The 22519-nt window shown below is 38.8% G+C and overlaps 1 protein-coding gene across 4 annotated transcripts in view; it reads left to right on the top strand.

Annotated features, from left to right (window-relative positions):
• The window catches only part of RARS2 (arginyl-tRNA synthetase 2, mitochondrial), a 76062-nt gene extending 56148 nt beyond the window's left edge, over window positions 1–19914 (top strand). For 2 of the 4 annotated variants that reach the window (XM_047760852.1, XM_047760839.1), the window contains 13 exons: window positions 5833–5991; window positions 7365–7471; window positions 8645–8740; window positions 12696–12756; window positions 13935–14011; window positions 14519–14643; window positions 15066–15149; window positions 15239–15306; window positions 15390–15499; window positions 15881–15976; window positions 17468–17542; window positions 19116–19179; window positions 19653–19914. In XM_047760852.1, coding sequence (XP_047616808.1) covers window positions 5833–5991; window positions 7365–7471; window positions 8645–8740; window positions 12696–12756; window positions 13935–14011; window positions 14519–14643; window positions 15066–15149; window positions 15239–15306; window positions 15390–15499; window positions 15881–15976; window positions 17468–17542; window positions 19116–19179; window positions 19653–19739 — 1209 coding nt within the window. In that variant the 3' untranslated portion in view covers window positions 19740–19914. The other 2 variants (XM_047760848.1, XM_047760863.1) reach the window with 2 other exon arrangements.
• Window positions 19915–22519: the final 2605 nt, after the last annotated feature.

The raw sequence follows: 22519 nt of genomic DNA, 5'->3' as shown, positions 1-22519 counted from the left end.
TATTTCTTGATATAGGTCTGTTTGGGTTCAACTTGTTTAGGGCCCTCTGTGCTTCTTAGATATCTGGGTATCTATTTCCTTTAGATTTGGAACATTTTCAGCATAATTTCTTCAAATATATTTTCAATCCCCTTTTCTTTTTCTTCTTCTAGATCCCAATTATACGTGGTTTAGCGTGCTTTATTTTATACACAGATCTCTTATATTGCTTTCATTTTTTTAATTTGACTTTCTGTCTGCTGTCCTGATTGGGTGATTCCTATTATTCTGTCTTCCAAGTCACTTACTCCTTCATCTGTGTTATTCATTCTGCTGTTCAATGCCTTTACCTCAGCAGTGGTTTGCAGCCTCCCCCGTAGCCCACACAAGAGGTGCCCCACCACCTAAGGGCCCATGTGGTGCTCAGAGAATGGTGTTCCTATTGTGGTCTGGCCCCAACTTCCCTCTCACTCCCCAGAGAGGGCTTCAGGAGAGGGTGCAGACTGAGGCAGCCATCTTGGACTTCTGAGGTGGGTGTGGCCCGCCACCTCCTCTCTGGCAGGCCCAGAGTTCCTCCGGCACTCCTTGGCTGTGGCGCACTACTCCCTGACCCCCTCAGGCTGTTCTCATGCAGCCAGTGGTAGTCCTCTCCCTGGAACTGACCTCTAAAGCTTGAGTCTCAGTGCCCAGCCCCCACCTGAGTGTCAGGATGAGGGGGCAGGGGGACACTGGTACTGGTTGTCTGTGCAGCTCAAGTCTTTAAATCTCCCCCTTTCTGGCTGATGTACCCTTCATTTACATGGCCTCCCAGGAAGTGGATTCCTTTTCCTCTTTCACAGCTGCCTCTCCAGAGTGTTGGTCCTGTCCATATTCCTTTTTTTTCTTTTTCTCACTCGCTCTCTCACTCACTTTTTTCTTTTGTTCTACCCAGTTATGTGGAGGTTTCTTGCTCTTTTTGGAAATCTGAGGTCTTCTGTCAGCTTTTAGCAGATGCTCTGTTCGAATCATTGTACATGTAGATTTTTTTTTTAATGTGTTTGTGGGAGAAGGTGGGTGCCATATCCTACTCCACCATCTTGATCCCTGCTGATCTCATTTTTTTTAATGTGGAGGAAGGAGTTCCTTGGTGGCCTTTCAGTTAAGAATTCAGCACTGTCACTGCTGTGGCATGACTTCAATCCCTGGCCTAGGAATTTTTGCATGCCTCAGCTTTGGCCAAAAAATATAAATTGTGGAGAAAGTGTCTATTCCTCTCAAGAGATCATGTTTTTTCTGGCTTTAGAACCTCAAAACAATTTCTCAGACTTAAGTAAAGAAAGTAATTCAAGACTAAATTGATTCTAGACATATATAGGATTATTTATGAAGTTCAAAGTTTTTATTTTTTAAATAAGTGAATTCACAAGTTCTTTGTTGGGGAGTTCCTCTCATGGCTCAGCAGTAACGAACCTGAAGTGTCCATGAGGACACGGGTTTGATCCCTGGTGTTGTTCAGTGGGTTAAGGATCTGGTGTTGCCCTGAGCTGTGGTGTAGGTCACAGACACGGCTTGGATTCAGTGTTGTGGCTGTGGCTGTGGTGTAGACCCCTAGCCTAGGAACTTCCATATGCCGCAGGTATGGCCCTAAAAAGACCAAAAAAAAAAAAATTATTCGTTGGTTACGTCCCATTACTTTTGGTGGGAGAAGTGACTGTTATGGTTGGTATAGATTTTTACTTATTATAACACACACAAAAAGTAGCTTTTAAGTCATAAACCTAAATCTGAACCCAGCCATTACTTTTGAGAGTAGCAAGAGTAAACTTAAGTCAGTGTTAAGGATTCCCTACCTCCCAGATCACACAGATTCTTATGTGCATCCCAGGATGGCCATAGAGGCATCTTGGCTTAAGTCAACTGGTTTTGACTGACATGCCTACTATCCAAGCCTACATGATGCCTGGAGGCACAGAGTTCTGCTTGTGTGACAAGCTTCACCTGGGAGGTCTTGCTATAGCCCAGTCCATAGTCCCAGAGACCAGCTTACCTGTGTGGGGACACTGTGAACTGTTTTTCTGAAGACCTGCTGCCACCTTGGGGGCTGCCCAGCCTCTGCTGTTCTTGGGGGTGTTGCCCTCATCCCCTCCTGAGTCTAGACGTTTCTTCCTCTCTCCTGGCAGCTTCTCCACCTCAGCATTGCTCTTGATCATCCTCCCCAAAGCCACAAGCCTTTCTCCCGAAACCCTGCTTCCCTGGGACAGCACTGCATTGTCCCACTGTCATCTGAGTGTTCTTAGAACAAGGATGGAAATACAGAGCAAGGTCAGAGTACATGTTATGAGCTCAGTCATCACCCCACCCCATTGAAATGTGAAAAAAACACTTTTCAGCATGAGAAAAGTATTTATTAGACTACACAGTGATCTACAATAAATTTGTAATTATCACCCTTGGATATCATGGGTGTTATTTTATATTTACAGAGGATAAAAAAAGAGATTCCAAATGTTAAAAGAAGATGAAGGGATGGTAAAATGCTCTTTATATGCTGTTAATGATGTATTAGCGAGGAAAAATTTGGTAACTGATAAGTTAATTATGTCAAACAAGTTATTTTTCTATTTAGGAATTTTTGACTTTATCATTAACTGATATATTGATTAAGTTATAATTACATTAATTTGAATTTATTTTATATTTAACATTAGGAATATGCCACAACCAGAGAAATTTTTGATCAAGACATGAAACATTACACTAACAATGAGTTTGTTTGAATTATAATCATGAATTTGTTCCATGTTATTTTCTAAAACAAATGAGGTAAAAATTAAATGGATTCTAAGATAATGACATTCATAATAATGATAATGAATATTCAAATAAAAGGGTCTTTAGCATCTACATTATCCTAACCATCCTTAGCAGTTACTCTCAGTTTTAAAGACAAAAATTATCAGGCGTGGGGTTACAGCCCTGTACCAAGGAATTCCACTGTGCTTATGTGGCTAATGCTATTCTAGAATCAAATGTAAGGACTGAGAGGGAGTGAGCGAGCATTATCTACCACTTTAATTTTTCACATTTATTTCTTTACATTTGGGCAGGTCATCCCAAGAGTTGATTTTAATTACCTTCAATTAGAAATAATAATAATACATTTACAGACATATCATTAAGTGCTAATTGAGGCTCTTTTATTGTTCTATTTGTTAGTTGATTTTCAGTGATGTTTGGTTTATAACTACAAATTGCTGAAATGCCAAGATTCTTCAAGAATTAGGGGGAGTTCCCGTCGTGGCGCAGTGGTTAACGAATCCGACTAGGAACCATGAGGTTGCGGGTTCGGTCCCTGCCCTTGCTCAGTGGGTTAACGATCCGGCGTTGCCGTGAGCTGTGGTGTAGGTTGCAGACGCGGCTCGGATCCTGCGTTGCTGTGGCTCTGGCGTAGGCCGGTGGCTACAGCTCCGATTCAACCCCTAGCCTGGGAACCTCCATATGCCGCGGGAGCGGCCCAAGAAATAGCAACAACAACAACAACAACAACAACAAAGACAAAAGACAAAAAAAAAAGAATTAGGAAGGGGTTTATTTTGTTTTAATTATTTTTATTTTAAGTTTTAAGAAAGGGAGATATTTTTCCTAAAAGTATTCTTATCAGTGTTTTGAATTCATTTAGATTTTTAAATGTTTAGCTATCTGAGTTGGAGTTCTAGCTTCAAAAAACATCTAGTACTTTTCCCCCTCTGAAAATAAAGATATTTTATGTACGTTTGCTTATAAATTGTGTGCACACAACACACACACACACACACACACATAGGAGAGAGAGAGAGAAATGGGGAAGAGGGAGATGCTGGGTGAGGGGAGATTAATTTCAAATCACGAGACATTTATAGACCTATGTATGTCTTTATGCCTTTAGGCTGGTCTGTTAAGCAATTGTCAATGGATAGATCATTCAAAGGTCAGAAAGTCTGCAGATTACTGTCTTACAGTGACTTTCTCAGTTTTCCAACATCCTCCTCACCATAAATCTTCTTTCTCTGTAAATGACTTATTCATAGGAGCGTGTAGAAATTAATTTTTTATGATACATGTGTCAGGTCTCCCAAGGCAACCCCCAAGTTAAAGATTCACTAGGAGGACTCACAGGGTCTAACATACAGTTGTGCAGCAAAAGGATGCAAAGCAAAACCATCGCAGGGAAAAGGCGTATGTGGAGAAGTCCGGAGGAAACCAGGCTCAAGCTCTACTAGTCCTTCCCTAGTAGAGTCACACAGGAAGCATTTACTTCCTTCTGTACCAGGTTGTAACAACATGTGTGAAATGTTGTCTACTAGGGAAGCTCATTGGTAGGTTCTATCGGAGGTTGATGATGTAGCCTCCCTCTGCTTAGCATGTACTAAAATTCCACACTGGCAGAAGGAAAGTAGGTGTTTGGTGTAAACCATATTGTTTGCACAAACAGTTTAGCCACCGTGAGCCACTCTTAGCAGTGAGCTTGGTGAGAACATTTTCAGAATCCAAGATCCCAGATGCCCGCCTAGGGCTGACCTTTCAAACAAGACATTTTAAGGATAGTTTCCAGGCCTACTATTTTCTTTTCTGTATAATATGCCTTAAAGAGGAAAAAAGATTAGGTAGTTTCAGTCTTTATTTAGGAGTACTTATTTATTCACTTCTGCCATTCCAGTAGTTAATATAAGCCATCTATGAAAGGTGAGACATTTTTAGCTTGAGATAGGTGTTTAACACCCTGGCCCTTTTGTTGGTGAGTGTAAGCTGCATTATGGTTTTCCCAACATATTCTCTAGCAATAAAATCACTTTTCTACCCAGATGCTGCCTGTGACTGTGGTATTTTGATGATATTACTTTAAGAGTTTAGAGACTTAATATTTTTGTAGTTTATTTGCCAATTTTTATTACTTTATGCAACTTAAATAGCTTTCTGAAAAAAACATGAGGATCATAAATTCATTGTTCATGTTTCACCCTGGAAGTGAATTAACAACTTGTAAGTAAAATCTTTATAATCCACAGTGCATAACTTTAATACTACTTGAGCTGTAATGTTGATATTTTGATGTCATTTATTAACCTTGAATTTTAGAGACTGGAGAATGATTCTGTGAACACAGAATCCTAGAACTGGAAGAGCCCGTGATAAGTTATCCAGCTCCACTGCTGTCATGGACTGGGGGCAGAACTAAGGCAGCCAAGACAGATGGTGCAAACACACTCCAGAAGGCAGTGCTCTGCACAGTGCTCAAAGCCCAAGCTGGAGTGTAATTAAGCTGACCGTCCGAAAGGTCTTCCTCGATCACCTGTTTTTCCTGGTCTTTGCAGAGTGAGAGAGCAGTTCCAAATGTTTTCATTAAAACTGCTAAATCATTCTTTGGCCTTTTCTTTCCCAGATTTAACATTTTACTTTCTTCTGCCTTTTCTCAGAAGTTGCAGCAATAATAATTTAACTTTAAAAAAAAAAAATAAATGCTAGCTTAGTCTAAACCAAGTCTGAACTTGAATAAGAAGAAAAGAAGTACACATTGTTTTCACTAATCTCAATCAGAAATACAGCATTTTTCTTTGTTACTGTATCACAGTTATGTTTAAAATATTTGAATAACTGTATTTCAGTGTAGTTATTCCTTACAATGGTATATATCTCACTTTATGCATTTTGAGAAGGGGTTGAATAGGCTAAGGGCCCATGGCAAAAAAAAAGGGAAAGAAAAAAAAGTTCACACTGTGTGACAGGACAGTTGTATAACCTTTAAACCTCAGGATTGTTTTGTTTCTGTCTTTTCCTTTTTTGGAGATGACAACTGAGTAGCAGTGTACTTCATTTAATGTACTCTTGTGCTTTTAGGTTTATGTACAAGTTAATAAGGAAGCAGCAGACAATAAAAATGTAGCAAAATCAGCACACGAGTTCTTCCAGCGATTGGAACTGGGTGACACGCAAGCGCTCGCACTGTGGCGGAAGTTTCGGGACCTGAGCATAGACGAGTACATTCGGATTTACAAGGTGCCCATCTCCTCTCCTATTATGTGCTGCAGCTCTGGACTGGTACCTGCTGGGCGGGAAGGGTGCTTCTGAAGCTCATGTTTTAAGAACATATTTGTCATTTGTCATAGAATTGATATTTAGGACTCAAATATTGTCATCTGGGCTGAAAGTTAGAGCTACCAAATAATCCTAAAGCCTGTGAAGTTCACAGGCTAAATATGGAGTGACATTCTGATACTTCATTTCAGTGTGGCTTTTCTTTCTCTCTCCTATCATTCTTTCACTTTTTCTTAATCCCTTTTTGTCTTTTGCTTCCTTAGGCATATATGTGACAGGTATAAATTTGTTCATTTGATAACTTTAGGGGTAGGAGAATACAGCAGTAAATAAAAGAGATAAGTTCTTTCCTCGTGGACTTTTTTTTTTAATAATACATATATTTTATTTCACCAAATCTGTACAAACTATTGCCATTTCTCCATCCCCATGGACTTTATATTCTCAAATGGACACAGCAGATTAGACAAATTCAAGACAGTGCAGATTAAACAAGAATATATACAGTCTGTCAGGTGGTGCTGATGCATGGAGAAAAATGAAGCAGGAAAGGGGAGACCAGGTGTGCTGTCCATAGGATGCAGAGTTTCAGCCCAGAACCCACGTAGCTGGAGTAAGGAGGCAGGATGAAGGAGAGGAGGGTGAAGAGGTTGCAGAGCAGGGCGTGGTATGGGACATTTTCCAGGGCTGTCTAGCCTAGATTCCTGCTTCAATGGAAATACTCCCTATCTGTGCTCTCTGATAGGGTTAGCCACGAGCCTCATGTGGCTCTTGAGCCCTTGAAGTGTGAGTAGCGTGGCTGAGAAACTAAATGTTCCATGTTACTTCATTTGAATTTTAATAGCCACATGTGTCCAACTCCCATTTTGAACAGCACAGGATCATTGTGAGGACTTGGCTGGGGTGGGGTGGGGGAGGCATTAGCAGGTTTGAGTCAAGGATTTAATTCCCTTTTTTTTTTTTTTTTTTTGCTTTTTTTAGGGCTGCACCTGAGGCATATGGAGGTTCCCAGGCTAGGGGTCGAATCAGAGCCACAGCTGCCCGCCTACACCATAGCCACAGCCACACAGGATCCAAGCTGTGTGAGTGACCTATGCCACAGCTCACGGCAATGCTGGATCCCTGACCCACCGAGCGGAGGCCAGGGGTCGAACCCTCATCCTCATGGATGCTGGTCAGATTTGTTTCCACCATAACCACAATGGGAACTCCTTGATTTAATTCTTATTTTCCCTACCCGTGTGACAGACTGTAGAGCATCCTCTTTCATCTTAGGGTAAGATAACAGGACATTTAAATAACTCTTTTTTTCTTTTGTTTCCAAACCCTTTTAGCGTCTAGGAGTACACTTTGATGAATATTCAGGAGAATCATTTTATCGTGAAAAATCCCAAGAAGTCTTAAAGCTGCTGGACAGTAAAGGACTCCTACAGAAAACAATGTATGATCAGTTTACTGTTCTTTAGAAAGCTATTCATTCTTTGAAGATGATATTGATAGACTTTCTCAGTAAGGACAGCAGAATGTTGTGTGCAGCCTTCCTTGTGTTTTTTTATAGTGCTTTTTGCTGTTCAGAGTGCTTTCCCGCATGCTATATTTTGCTGCCATAACAAAATCCTGCTAAGCATGGGAGAAAGAATATTATCTGCCCTTACACATGAGGAAACAAGCACAGAAAGTACAAGTGACCTGCCTCAGCTCACAGCTGATAACAGTATATAACTGAAAAAGGGAAGTAGAACTCATATCTTCTTACTCACCCCTGCCTTTTTAAAGGGATTCCATCCTGTTCAAATCAGATTTTAAACAGCTTATGAAATTAGATGTAATAAGCTTTTGAAAGACTAAAATGAGGCAATCAAGAAGCAGGGGGCAGAAACAATAATAGGAAGTCAGGGATATTAGTACATCATGTGACATACACTGACATTCTGCTTCTTTTTTTAAGGTAGATTTCTAATTTAGCTTTGAGCTTTCTGTCAGCCAAACAGAGAAATGGTACCATTCATAGGAGCCTAGGCATGTATAATACAGAAGCAAACCAGTTGCTTAGAAGTGCCACTTTTCATAATGCCAAAGAGCCATTTCTCTCTTCATCCTTCTAAGAAAGACCTGGAGAAGATGTTTCACAGCATGCTCAGTAATGTCTTCAAGGAAAAATTTTAGATCACCATATACAAATTCTAACTTTTGATCAGACAGGAAAGACAATAACAAAATTCCTTGTTAGTTAGGGTTTTATTAATACATGTTAAAAATTAGCCCAATGTTGAATGTTGTGATATGTGAATGAGAAGAGGCATATAATGTTTCATGGTTAACCTATTAATTGAAATCTCATTTTTCAACTTGGTGTATTAAGGACTTTATCTAAGTACCTCATCCAGAGCTACAGAATTTAAAAAGATAAGTAAATATTAATTATGAAATGCCTAATCCTAATATAGTCATGGTCAGATTCCTTCTCATTTTTCTTCATTGTTGGTTACACTGCTTCTTGCTACTTAAGTAATAAAAATAACTTCTGGTCTGCCAAAGATAATATTATAGATATTATACTTCTAAAGGTCTTAATTGATGTTGCTGCTTCAGAGTTACCTTTTTGCATTTCTAGAAAAGGCACAGCTGTTGTGGATCTCTCAGGAAATGGTGACCCCTCCTCAGTTTGTACCGTAATGCGAAGCGACGGGACTTCTCTCTATGCAACCAGGTTTGTAACTTGTGTGAGGGCCCCCATGAGAATGTGTGTATGACTTCATGGTCTTTGTTCTAGGATTAACGCTAAGACAGTCATTTTGTTCTCAAAACTGTTACCAAATCCTAGTTTCTAAAATCTTTTGTTCTCATCCCTCAACGTTCATTTATTAGGTTTCTATTTATTGCCATTTATAGTTCCTGGAAAGGTTTAATAATCAAAAAAGTAACTGGAAACTGGTTACAATTGTTAAACAACATAGGACTTCTGACAGATGAACGCATTGTTCTATAAGCTATAAAACTGAGGAGCACGTAGCCAACTATAAATACTTTATAACTGCCTATTGGCAGGAAATGTGTACTGAAAGATGTCCATGTTGGCTCAGAGATGTCCTCACTGTGTAAAGATCATCTTATGTGCACATAAGTAACAGTCCCCATTCTGAAGTAAGCCATGTTACTTGTATTTTTTTCATCTGTCTCCATGACCAACCCCTGTGGAAAGGAGCAGTCTCAGAACTTCTCAGTAAGAAACAGTAAGAACTGAGTTTATCAAGCATACGTATTTCTAGGATAAAGCTAATAGGAAGGAGAAAACAGGACAATGAAAAAAGCCACACAAACACAGCCATCATCAGGCACTGCTGGCAAAAGGTTCTGGTGTCTCCCAGACACTAGAGAGTCTTATACAGGAACACAAACCACTTTTGTAGCAGTTAAACTACTGGTATTTTGTTGTTGTTGTTGTTAATGACCATCATTTTCCCCAAACAGTTTTAAACAACCATCTGACTCTCTTACAGTCCCTTAGAAAAATCATCTCTTACTTTCTATGACTTTTTGGCATTTCACTTTATTAGTTCCAGGCAACTAGAATTAGGAAGTGAGAAGAACCTATATCTCTATTAAGAGGTACATTTCTTTTTCTAGATATCAAAAATAGTAGAAATTTGAGTAGTGGTTGTAAGAAATGTGTTTACTCATATAAACAACAGGAAATTAAACTGTTTTTCTTGTGATAAACTATAATGGAATATAATTTTCAAAAATACTGAATCACTATGCTATACATCTGAAACTAACGCAGTTGTAAATCAACCACACTTAGAAAGAAATGTGTCCACTCAGAATCCATTCTCAATGTCATAAAGACTCTAGAACTATCCTTGTCTGATATCTTGGGGGGGGGGGGGGGCTGTCCTTAGGTCTACATTTTTTTGTGTATTTGCCTTAATACCTATACTTTCTCTTTTTTCTTTGGGAGAATAATCGCCTTTTTGCCACTTGTTGAAATGTTTGATTTTCCATCTTGCTCTAAATTTAGTTGTTTCTGCCCTTTCATTGGGTTCTTTAGAGCATACGGCTGTGTGTATGTGAATTAAAGGAGTTGTGGTAGCAGACAAAAGTGTGGGAGGATACTAAGAACAGAGGATGAGGCTGGAGACCTGAATCTTTGTTCTGAGACCATGACCATCACTAAACCCCTCTGGGCCATGGTTCCCTGCTTTGTGAAAAGAGAGACCTGAACTAAATGACCTGGCATTTCTTTCAGCTTTCCAATTCAGGTTCTACAAACTCAACCTAGAATTTTTTCTTTTATTTGCTTCTTTTTCATTGGATCAAAAGGTTTCTCCTTGCTTTGTCCTTGGCTCAAATCAAAAAATTTAATGGGGATCTATATTTGTGACTTCATTTTCTGGGATAATCCTCTATATCTTGTGTTTTACAACCTTTTTTATTATAACCCCCCTCAAGAACCTTTTAAGCCATATTTTTCCTACTTTCCCACCCTCATGGAATTTTAACACCACAGAGAAGTCTGTGTGTGTACTGTATGCATATATGTGCTTTATACATAGAGTAAGATTTTTTTTGTCCCTCAAGAACCAGCCTGTGTTTCCATTCAGAACACATGCTCTGCAGAGTTCCTGTTGTGGGCAGTGGAAACAAATCTGACTAGGAACCATGAAGTTGCAGGTTCGATCTCTGGCCTCGCTCAGTTCCCTGAGCTGTGGTTTAGGTCACAAACATGGCTCGGATCTGGCATTGCCATGCCTGTGGCATAGGCCAGTGACTGTAGCTTCGATTTGAACCATAATTGGGAACCTCCATATGCCAAGGATGTGGCCCTTAAAAAAAAAAGAAAAGAAAAGAAAAGAAAAAAACACATGCTCTGCTATTATCAGGATCACGAGGTGGGTGCCAGTGACATTTTGATGATGCCCAACATTTCAGATCTAGGAACTCTTTTTTTTTTTTTTTTTTTGCATTTTAGGGCCACACCCAAGGCATATAGAAGTCCCTGGCTAGGGGTTGCAGGTACAGCTGACAGCCGACACCACAGCGACAGCAACTCAGGATCCAAGCTGCATCTGAGACCTACACCACAACTCACAGCAACACCAGGTCCCTGACCCATTGAGTGAAGCCAAGGATCGAACCCCCATCCTCATGGATACTAGTCGGATTTGTTTCCACTGTGCCACAACGGGAACTCCCAGATCTAGGAACCTTTTAAATCCTTGCAATGTCATGTATTGTTAAGCAAAAATAGCTCTAGTTTTATTTTCTATTTTCTTCTGATTTTATTGAGATATAATTGACATACAACACTGTATAAGTTTAAGGTGTACAGCATAATGATTTGACTTACATAAATGAAGTGATTATCACAGTAAGTTTAGTGAACACTCTTCATTTCATATAGATAATAAAACTCAAGAAATAGAAATCTTTTTTTCTTATGATGAGAGCTCTTAGGATTTACTCTCTTAATAACTTTCAAATATAACCTACAGCAGTGTTAATTCTATGTATGATGTACATTACATACCTACTACTTCCCTGTCTTATAACCGAGATTGTGTAACTTTTGACTGCCTTCATCCAATTCCCCCCTCTCTACCCTTTGCCTCTAATCTAAAATCTACAGATCTGATCTTTCTGTGAGTTTGTTTTTGAAGTATAATTGACCTACAACACTGTATTAATTCCTGTTACACAACATAGTGACTTGATATTTCTGTACATTCATGATGATCACTATATTAAGTCTAATTATGATATGTTACCATACAAAGATATTACATAGTTATTGACTTAAAATTTCAGTTTATAGTTTGTTTATTGGTCTAATATTTCATACTATGTGGAAACTGGGTATTTTGTCCTTGTATAGATAACAGATAAGTGGAATTTTGGTCAAAGGAATTTATGGTCTTTTAAAATGCTTTAGAAAGTATTGCTTATGAATGATCCAAGACTTTGGAAGGGTAGCTAGAAGATAACTGTTTAGCTACCATGTCACCTATGTTTTAAATAATTAAGAAAGTGTGAAGTTCCCATTGTAGCACAGTGGAAATGAATATAACTAGCATCCCTGAGGATGCAGGTTGGATCCCAGACCTCACTCAGTGGGTCAGGGATCCAGCATTGCTGTGAGCTATGCTGTAGGTTACACACACGGCTCAGATCCCACCTTGTTGTGGGTATGGTGTAGGCCAGCAGCTGTAGCTCCTATTTGACCCCTAGTCTGGGAACTTCCATATGCTGTAGGTACGGCCTTAAAAAGCAAAAAAAAGAAAAAGTGTAATGCAGATAAGTAATAGGAAAGTGATTTTATCCAGTAGGGGCTTAATTAACAAATCGTAAAACATTTATGTACAAACACTTTGCCTCCAGCTATTTAGTTATTATTGCTGCTTGTCCCAGGGCTCTTATTTATATTTAGTTTTGATTTTTTTCACAGCACTTTCAAAATTCTTTTTCCAAAGCTATTTTTGTTGTTATTACTTTGTATCAAAGTATGGTATTGGAATTATATAAGTGTGGGTTGTATACCCAAGGCTGTGAAATAATAGGAGTTCTTAATTAGAAAAGCCTCATTACTACTAAACAGGCAGAATAAATTATTATCCAGATCTGCTTAGTCATTCTTAATCTATGGCCTTTTTTTTTTTTTTTTTCAGAGATATTGCAGCTGCTATAGATCGAATGGAAAAGTATAATTTTGATGAAATGATTTATGTGGTAAGTAATCACAATAAAGGTTATGATCCCTACCTCATGAAAACTGTAAAGATAGAAGTTGAGTGCCATATTGAAAAACTGCAAAAATAATTTTGTTAAACTGTAGGAATTTAGCGCTAAGTGCATTTACAGTGGCAACCACTATGTTTAAAAAAAAAAAAAAAACCTTGAAAATGAAAAAGTTTATATTACTTCATAGAAAAAAAAAACCCAAATGAATGATTATCTGTGATTGACTATGTACATATCACTATAATGTACTTTTTAAAATATAATTAATATTTTAGGATTCACAAGAAGTTTCAGAATAGTAGAGGTTCTATGTACCCTTCAGCCTTCCCCAAAGACAGATGTATCTTATCTAACCATAAGACTTTATCTGAACCAGGAAACTAACATTGGTAGAGACCTTAGTTAAATTTCATCCTTTTTTACACACACTTGTGGGGGCCTGCATTGTATATGGGGGTGGGAAGTGTCTTTATGAAATTTTATTGTGTAGACTCATGTAACCATCACATTTAAAATGCAGAATTGTTTTATCACAAACCAAACTCTTCTTGGCAACCACTTAATAATCATGCCTTATCCCAACCCCAACCCCTAGTAACCGCAGCTCTGTTCTCCATCACTGCAGCTTTGTCACTTTGAGAATGTTATATAAATGTATTCGTAGTAACCTTTAGAGATTGGCTTTTTCCACTCAGCATAATGAATGCCTTTTAAGGTCCTCCCAAACACTTGTATGTGTCAGTAGTTTGTTCCTTTTATGCTGAGTGATGGTCTAGTCTCTTCTTCCCTTTCTTTCTTGCCATGTGCAATGTCCCTTTCCCCTAAGGAAATAAAGTTGCTATTAAATCTCTTTCTACAGCTTCGCTTTGGCCTTCTTGGAGAAAAAGGTCATAACGGCTAAGAGAGAAGGAATTTAAATAGAATTCTCAGAAGAGTAGTCTTTATTTCCTCCTGACTCAGTGGCGTGCTGCAGCCCTTCCTCCTTTTGTAGAGCACTCAGCTTACATGTCCTTCCAATGGCATCCTCGTTGTGTGTTAAGTTAAAACATATCAACTGATAGTGAATCTAAGTCTCTTGAAAACTCAAATATTTTAATTTGACTTACGTCCAACCTATTTTTGTAAATTAACTTATCACTTTTGTTTTAAATACTTTTTTTCTCAAGACAGATAAGGGGCAAAAAAAGCATTTTCAGCAAGTATTCCAAATGCTGCACATCATGGGCTATGACTGGGCAGAAAGGTACCATCAGCATGCTTATTAATTGCCTGCCTAGGATCAGTAAAGATTTGCTAGGTCAGCCATGTCCAAAAATGTACCAAGTTGTTGAAGTTGTTCGTTCAAACTTTACTACATTGCTTTAAGATGTAAGTGTAGAAAAACAGATTTGTTTTTTTGCCTTGATTTATGTCCTGGTCATGTTTCTAACTTATAAACATTTAATAAATGGTTTATTATCTTCTGCTCTCAGTGGCCTGATTTTTTAAATTCTTAAATCCCACCCCCCCTTTTTTTTTATAAAGACAACTAGTAATCTAATCATGTGCTAGTGATTATCTCTGTGAAATGAAGCTGTGTGTTTAACCTATTTTATGGCATAGAAATTACATCATACTTCAATTTATCAGTTTTTGTATACCCCTCTATGAGAGGTAAAGGTCAAACAGTTTCCTAAAAGGATATTGTTATATACTTTGATCACTAACTCCTTTCCAGTTTTCAATTAACTAAATGTCCACTCTGTTTCAGATGCCTGCACGTGCCCTTTGGGGTGGTGCAGGGAATGAAGACACGAAGAGGAGATGTTACTTTTCTGGAAGATGTTTTAAATGAGATTCGATTGAGGATGCTGCAGAACATGGCTTCTATTAAGAGTGAATTCATTTTTTGTTACTGTCTTTTCTGTAACTTACATGCACTTTTATGTTTTGCTGGACTTCTGTGCAGTGTGATTTATAATGACCATCCCTCCATTGAACTTGAGCTAACCCTGGCAAAAATATCGTCACTGATTTGAGGTGTCAGAATTTCTAGACTTGCTGCTTGGCTGTGGCTCAGTTCGGTAATGGGAATTGATACACCCTGAGCCTGTTTTCATGGGCAGCTTCAGCACTGTCATCCCAGTGTTGGAATGGTTATGCAGAGTTCCTGTGTTACATAATCAGAAGCAAGTCACAAGTCCTTGGGCTTTGTTTAACCTTCACCCTGGGAAAAATAAGTACCAGCTATATATCTAATGTTGTCCAAGGGATATTTGTTAGAAAAGTAAATTTGTGTTTCTTCCCTTTTAATGAAGGCTTAGGAAACATCATTATCAAGGCTGAAATTAGCCCAGATTGGGAAAGGAAATTGCCACTGTACACCTGTTTTTACCTGATCGGTCAGCAAACATTTTTGGCAGATTTAATCTCTAGTCCCTGATTCTGTAATTTCATGCAGGTTAAAGATAGCTGCCTTTGTCTGTTTCAGCTACCAAAGAACTGGAGAACCCACAGGAGACAGCAGAGAGGGTCGGGCTCGCAGCCCTCATTATTCAGGTCCGTGAAGACTGCCTCCTGGGACAACCTTTTATTTGGTACTACAGCACTCCTAGCACTGAAGATTTACTCTGTCTTTGTAGGACTTCAGAGGTTTACTGTTATCTGACTATCAGTTCAGCTGGGACCGAGTTTTCCAGAGTCGAGGGGACACAGGAGTCTTCCTACAGTATACACACGCCCGCCTCCACAGGTGAGAAGGGGCTACGGGGAAACAGTGGGTTGCTCTGTCCTTCCCAGGGTGGGGGCCTGACTGGAGTAATTCTGAGACCAAAGGCCCTGTTTTCTGGGCTTCTCCAGCATGTCACATTCAAGTACAGTGGACTTGTTCTTATGTTTGGGTTTTGTGGGTTTTTTTTAAACATTTATTTTTTTGAACCCCTGTGTAACAAAATGCTTTCGTGTCTGTTACCTTACCTAGTACGCAGAATATCCCCGCCAAAGAATATGCTCCATTTTCAGATGAAGAAAGAGATTTAGGAAAAATTTGAGGCATTGGTGGTGTTCATTACTTGCAGTTATGAATCTTAGGATGACTTGTTTCTTCCTTTGTTGTTTTTAAACTTTTGATAAGTTTGGAAGAGACTTTTGGATGTGGTTATCTAAATGACTTCAACACTGCTTGCTTACAAGAGCCACAGTCGGTTTCCATTCTCCAGCATCTTCTCAGGTATGGTTTCTTAGCATTATCAAGTCTGCTGCTGCTCTGTAGAGTGACTGTTATAGTTTGCTGACCACTGGAGTGAACAGGCCAGTCACTAGCTCCTGCCTCCTGCCTTTAGACAGCGCTTTTCTAAAGCTATGACCAAAAAGTGACAACAGGGCATGCCACAGACAGTCCTTAGGCTTTCAAAATATCACCTTTGGAAGTTCCCATTGTGGCTCAGCAGGTTATGAACCCAACTAGATCCCTGGCCTCACTTAGTGGGTTAAGGATCCAGTGTTGCTACAAGTTGTGGTGTAGTGTTGCAGATGTGGTTCAGGTCCCACATAGGTGTGGCTGTGGTCAGCAGCTGCAGCTCTGATTTGACTCCCTAGCCCAGGAACTTCCATATATAGGTGTGGCCATTAAAAAAATAAATTAATTAGGAGTTCCCATCGTGGCGCAGTGGTTAACGAATCCGACTAGGAACCATGGGGTTGCGGGTTCGGTCCCTGCCCTTGCTCAGTGGGTTAACGATCCGGCGTTGCCGTGAGCTGTGGTGTAGTTCGCAGACGCGGCTCGGATCCCTCGTTGCTGTGGCTCTGGCGTAGGCCTGTGGCTACAGCTCCGATTCAACCCCTAGCCTGGGAACCTCCATATGCCGTGGGAGCGGCCCAAGAAATAGCAAAAAGACAAATAAAAATAAAAATAAATAAATTAATTAATTAATTAAAATATTATCACTATTGAATTAACCAGGTGCCTAACATCCTTTAGGTCATGGTATGAGAATATAAAGCCAGGACAAAGTATAACCTTTTAGTTTTAGAAACAACCATCTTCTCACCCTCTGTGATAAGTGAAGGAAAATCCCTGCTTTTGTACCCCCACCTTTGTGCAATTTCCCTGAGACCATAGGCCCTTCATTTGCTTCTTGGTTTCAGTTGAGCTTCAGGTGCCCTGGGCAAGAGACCATAAGTTCTGAGCTTTCACAGCACTGTCAGTGAAGCCAGGCTATTCAGGAGAAATTGGCTGATCTTTGGAATAGCTAGAAGGGATATAGATGGTTTACAACAAGGCAGTTTTCTATGATTGCTACACATTGGTCAGTGTTTGTTGCCTGGGATGAGGGGTTAGTTTACTCATGTTTGGCTAATTTGTGAGAAAAAAATAAGCCAACCTGGTTTTCTTAGTAATGAGTAGACTGTTTGCTAGTTTCTAGATTTATGTTCTTAAACATGGCTAGAGGCTTTGTACATTTAACAGCCGTGACTTGAATCCTTGCTTTGGGCTACGCCTATGGGGATCTCAAGATGATATAGAGGAATCATCAAGGAATTTGTAAGAAAGAAAAGGTGCCTTTACTTTCAAATATACACAAGGTCTTTTTTCGTATTTACCTTCTACCATTAATGATATCACATCATCCTTACTCGTAGATCTTTGTTTTAACATAGTAGCTTAGTGTGGTATGTGCCCAATCTTGCCCTGCCAACCCTCCTGTCATCTTTCTTTTAGGTTTGATGAGGTGCTTTATAGGTCATCTCAGGACCTTCAACCCAGGCATATCGTCAGTTACCTTCTAACTCTAAGGTACTTTACAAATTTGCTATGTTTTGATGTTAAGATACTTGAAACCTGATATGACAGAGGACCTCTCTTTGATCTACAGGTTTCCTATAGATAAATCCATTGGCCTAAAAAATTATATGCTTTAAATTACAGGAATTCCTGCTTCGTCTTTGCAATCAGTAGTTAATGTTCATTCATTCATCCATTTAGTGACTGAAGGTCTGGTCACTGCAGTCCAGTGAATGGGAACCAATAGCTATGTCATAGGTGGTCACAGCACGGTGTGTATGTGCTAGGATAGAGTGGACATGAGGGACAGTGTTAGGGCACTCAGCCCAGCCTTGAGGGATCAGAGAGGGCTTCTCAGAGGAAAGGAGTAGATATTAGTCAGGAGAAGCAAGGTGGCAGAAGAAGGAGGGAAAAGCCCCGAGTTCAGCAAGAACATGATACACTAAAAGAACTATAAACATGGTTCTAGGAGAAATGAGAAGTAAATGTGTTCAGGCCTTTTTGTTATGTACCAAGGCATTTTGACCTGTTTTCAGGACAGTGAAGACCATAAAAGGGTTTTAAGCAGAGGCACAGAAAAGTCAGATACAGAGTAGAGAATGAATGGAAAGCAAATGGGTGACATTTCATAGAAATTTTACAGTAAGCTGTTTGAGAAACTTTGAATAGAGGTTGAGTCTTATAGCAACAGTTGTATCTTCCCATAGAACTATTTAAGAAAGGAAATACTGAGTTTCCATTGTGGCCTCTCTCAGTGGGTTAAGGATTCAACATTGTTGCAAACTTTGGCATAAGTCACAAATGTGGCCCTGATCCCTCATTGCTGTGGCTGTGGTGTAGGCCACAGCTGTAGCTCCAATTTGACCCCTAGCCTGGGAACTTCCCTATGCTGCTGATGTGGCCATTAAAAAAAAAAAAAAAAGATACAAAATTATTGGCTTTGACTCAAGATTTACTGAAAATCAGAGATTTATTGGGACTTTTTTCTCGATATGCTCTTTACCCAGTCTTCACCAGACTTCCTTTAACTTCCACTTAGACATAGAGAGATTAAGAACCCAGAGTCTTATTAAACATTGCTTAATTATTGAAACGAATGTCATAAACTTCATTTTTCTGGCACACTGTTTTACTTGCTGCCATAATCTAAACAGAAAAAAATACTTTAAGGAAGAAGGGCCAGTGTATGCAGAATGGATTGATAACTAGCCTTACCCCACCTTGAACCACTGTAGGAGCTATGATAGTTCATCTTAAGGGATTCCAAAATGGGGAAGAACTAATTAGAAAAGAATCCCCTGTATTTACGGAATCACTGTATTTATAAAAAACTAACAAATAATAATTATAATTCCACCTGATATTAGTAGAACCAGGACCAGAATCTAAAATGGGAGTTTAATATGTTTGTCTTTGCCAGTTATTGAAAAGCAGTGAATTCAGTCTCAACTTTCCAACTTGGGATATATCCTTTAATGGCTCTGGGCATTGATTTCTTTGAGGAAGTAAGATTATATATCAAGCTTATACATTACACAGGAAGTTACCTGTGGTCCTAACCATGGTTTCTGTCTTCCTGTTTCAGTCATCTTGCAGCTGTGGCACACAAAACACTGCACATAAGAAACAGTCCTCCTGAAGTGGCCGGGGTATGTTATGTTGAATTTTTCTGTGAAACTTCTAGCATCCTCTGACTGTTATTACTGAGTCAGTTCTGTAAATGTTTCTAAAACAGCATCCTCTTGTTCAACTGCAGCAGTATACTTGTACACTCAGGTAATAATTCGAATTGGGCTGTAACAATCCTTACTTTCCAACATTCTGGACTATGAAACACATTTTCCTACTCAAGTGGTAGAGTGATGAGTTCCCTTATATGAAGATGTACTTTATGGTGCTACAGCCATTCCCACTCCACAACCCTTAGATACTAGTCCTACTAGAACGAATTCTAGGAGTTTGTCTTCCTTGCCTACAGTAAACCCTAGGACTCTTGGAGATACTGTTCCCACTTTAGGTTAGAAGAAAATTAGAATTACTTCTAAAAGCAGTATTATTTATTCCCTTATAGTTAACCTATTATTGAACTGAATATTTAATAATTCTTTGATTTATTTTGCAGGCCAGACTTCATCTTTTCAGAGCTGTCCGCTCTGTCCTGGCCAATGGAATGAAACTTCTGGGAATAACACCTGTATGTAGGATGTAATATCTAGTTAAAATTGCTTTTAAAATACTAGATATATTCTAGTTATCTGTTCTTATATGTCTTGCTGTTTAGAATAGAATTGCAACTATTATTCTGTGTCAGAATCTATATTTTGTCGTCTATATTTTATTAAGTGATTTATCAACTTATTAAATCTTTATCTTTTAAAAAATCATCTGTGTTTCCTCATAGTCTATAAGTACTTAAACTTTTGTAACACTAAGTGAAACATTTTTAAAGTTAGTGTGGTCTACTAGAGATGAAGGATTAGAGTTTAAATGCTGGTTGAAGGTTTTCTGTTTCTGTTTTTAATTCAGGTATAGTTGAGGGAGTTTCCTATGGCCCAATAAGTTAAGGATCTGGCATCACTGCAGAGGCTCAGGTCACTGCTGTGCTGTAGGTTCAGTTCCCTAGCCTGGTAACTTACACATGCCACAGGTGTGGGGAAAAAAATTTTTTTGATAAAAAAATTAAAATATAGTTGATTTACAATGTTATAGTACTTTCAGGTATACAGCATGGTGATTCAATATATTTATAAATTATATTCCATTTAAAGTTATTATAAAACAATGGCTATAAAGTTAATATAAAACAATTGTATTATAAAGCAATTACCACTGTGGTGCAGTGGGGTTAAGAATCCAGCTACAGCTGCTCAGGTCGCTTTGGAGGAGTAGGTTCGATCCTCAGCCAGTGCAGTGAGTGAAAGGATCCAGCATTGCTGTAGCTGAGGCATAGGTTGCAACTATGGCTCAGATTCAATCCCTGGCCCAGGAACTTCCATGTAGTGCAGGTCTAGCCATTAAAACAAACAAACAACAACAACAAAAAACTGTATCTCCCTGTCCTGTACAGTATATCTTTGTTCTTTATTTTGTATGTAGTAGTTTGTATTTCTTAAGTTCCTCCCCGATCCTGCCCCACTCCCCACCAGTAAACACTGGTTTGTTCTCCATATCTGTGAGTCTTTCTGTCTTGTTTATATTGATTTATTTCTTTTATTTCTTAGATTCCACCTGTAAGTGATAAGAGTATCTGTCTTTCTCTGACTTGTTACACTAAGCATAATACTTTCTAGAGCCATCCATGTTGTCCCAAGTGGAAGAAATACATTCTTTTTACAGCCAACATTCATATATATATGAAATACATATACGTACATACACTATATCTTCTCTTGATGGACACTAGTTTACTTCCATGTATTTTCCCGATATTTTTTAATTACTCAATGAATTTTATTACATTTATAGTTGTACAACAATCATCACAACCAAATTTTATATAATTTCCATCCTAAACCCCCAGTGCATCCCCTTGACCCCCCCAACCTGTCTCATTGGGAAGCCATAGGTATTTCAAAGTCTGTGAGTCAGTATCTGTTCTGCAAAGAAGTTCATTGTGCCCTTTTTTTAGATTCCACATGTAAATGATAGCACTTGATGTTGGTGTCTCATTGGCTGACTGACTTCACTTAGCATGATAATTTCTAGGTCCATCCATGTTGCTGCAAATGCCATTATTTCTTTCCTCTTAACGGCTAAGTAATATCCATTGTGTATATGTACCACATCTTCTTTAGCCACTCTGTCAGTGGACATTTAGGCTATTTCCATGTCTTGGCTATTGTACATAGTGTTGCAATGAACATTAGAGTACATGTGTCTTTTCAAGTCATGGTTTTCTCTGGATAGATGCCCAGGAGTGGGATTGCTGGATCAAATGGTAATTCCATTTTTAGCTTTCTGAGGAGTCTCCATACTGTTTTCCACAGTGGTTGCACCAATTTAAAATTCCCACCAACACAGTAATAGGATTCCTTTTTCTCCACACCCTCTCCAGCACTTATTGTTTGTAGACTTTTTGATGATGGCCATTCTGGTTAGTGTAAGGTGGTACCTCATAGTGGTTTTGATTTGCATTTCTCTAATAATTAATGATGAGGAACATCTTTTCATGTGTTTTTTGGCCATCCATATGTCTTTGGAGAATTGAATGTTTAGATCTTCTCCCTGTTTTTTGATGGGGGGCTTTGTTTTTTTGGTATTGAGCTGCAGAAGGTGTTTATAAATATTGGAGATGAATCCCTTGTCAGCCACTTCATTTGCAAATATTTTCTCCCATTGTGTGGGTTATCTTTTTGTTTTGTTTAGGGCTTCCTTTGCAGTGCAGAAACTTAAGTTTAATTAAGTCCCATTTGTTTATTTTTAAATATTTTCTCCCTTTCTGTGGGTTGTCTTTTCATTTTGTTTAGGGTTTCCTTTGCTATGCAGAAACTTTTAAGTTTAATTAAGTTCCATTTGTTTATTTTTGTTTTTATTGTCATTTTTCTAAGAGGTAGATTTGAGAAGATGTTGCTGTCATTTGTGTTGGAGGGTGTTTAGCCTCTGTTTTCCTCTAAGAGTTTTATAGTATCTGTTCTTATGTCTAGGACTTTAATCCATTTTGAGTTTATTTTTGTGTATGGTGTTAGGGAGTGTTCTAATTTCATTCTTTTCCATGTGGCTGTCCAGTTTTCCCCACACCACTTAGTGAAGGGGCCGTCTTTTCTCCATTGAATATTCTTGCCTTCTTTGTCATAGATTAGTTGACTGTAGGTGCATGGGTTTAATTCTGACTTTCTATCATATTCCACTGATCTATATTTCTGTCTTTGTGCCAGTACCATATGGTTTTGATGACTATTGCTTTGTATTATAGTCTGAAGTCAGGAAACCTGATTCCTCCAGCTTCATTTTTCTTTTTCAGGATGTCTTTGGCTATTCTGGGACTTCTGT

The sequence above is a fragment of the Phacochoerus africanus genome, chromosome 2 (genome assembly GCF_016906955.1).
Source record: "Phacochoerus africanus isolate WHEZ1 chromosome 2, ROS_Pafr_v1, whole genome shotgun sequence".
NCBI classification, from domain to species: domain Eukaryota; kingdom Metazoa; phylum Chordata; class Mammalia; order Artiodactyla; family Suidae; genus Phacochoerus; species Phacochoerus africanus.
This window is presented reverse-complemented; position numbering and strand designations above follow the sequence as displayed.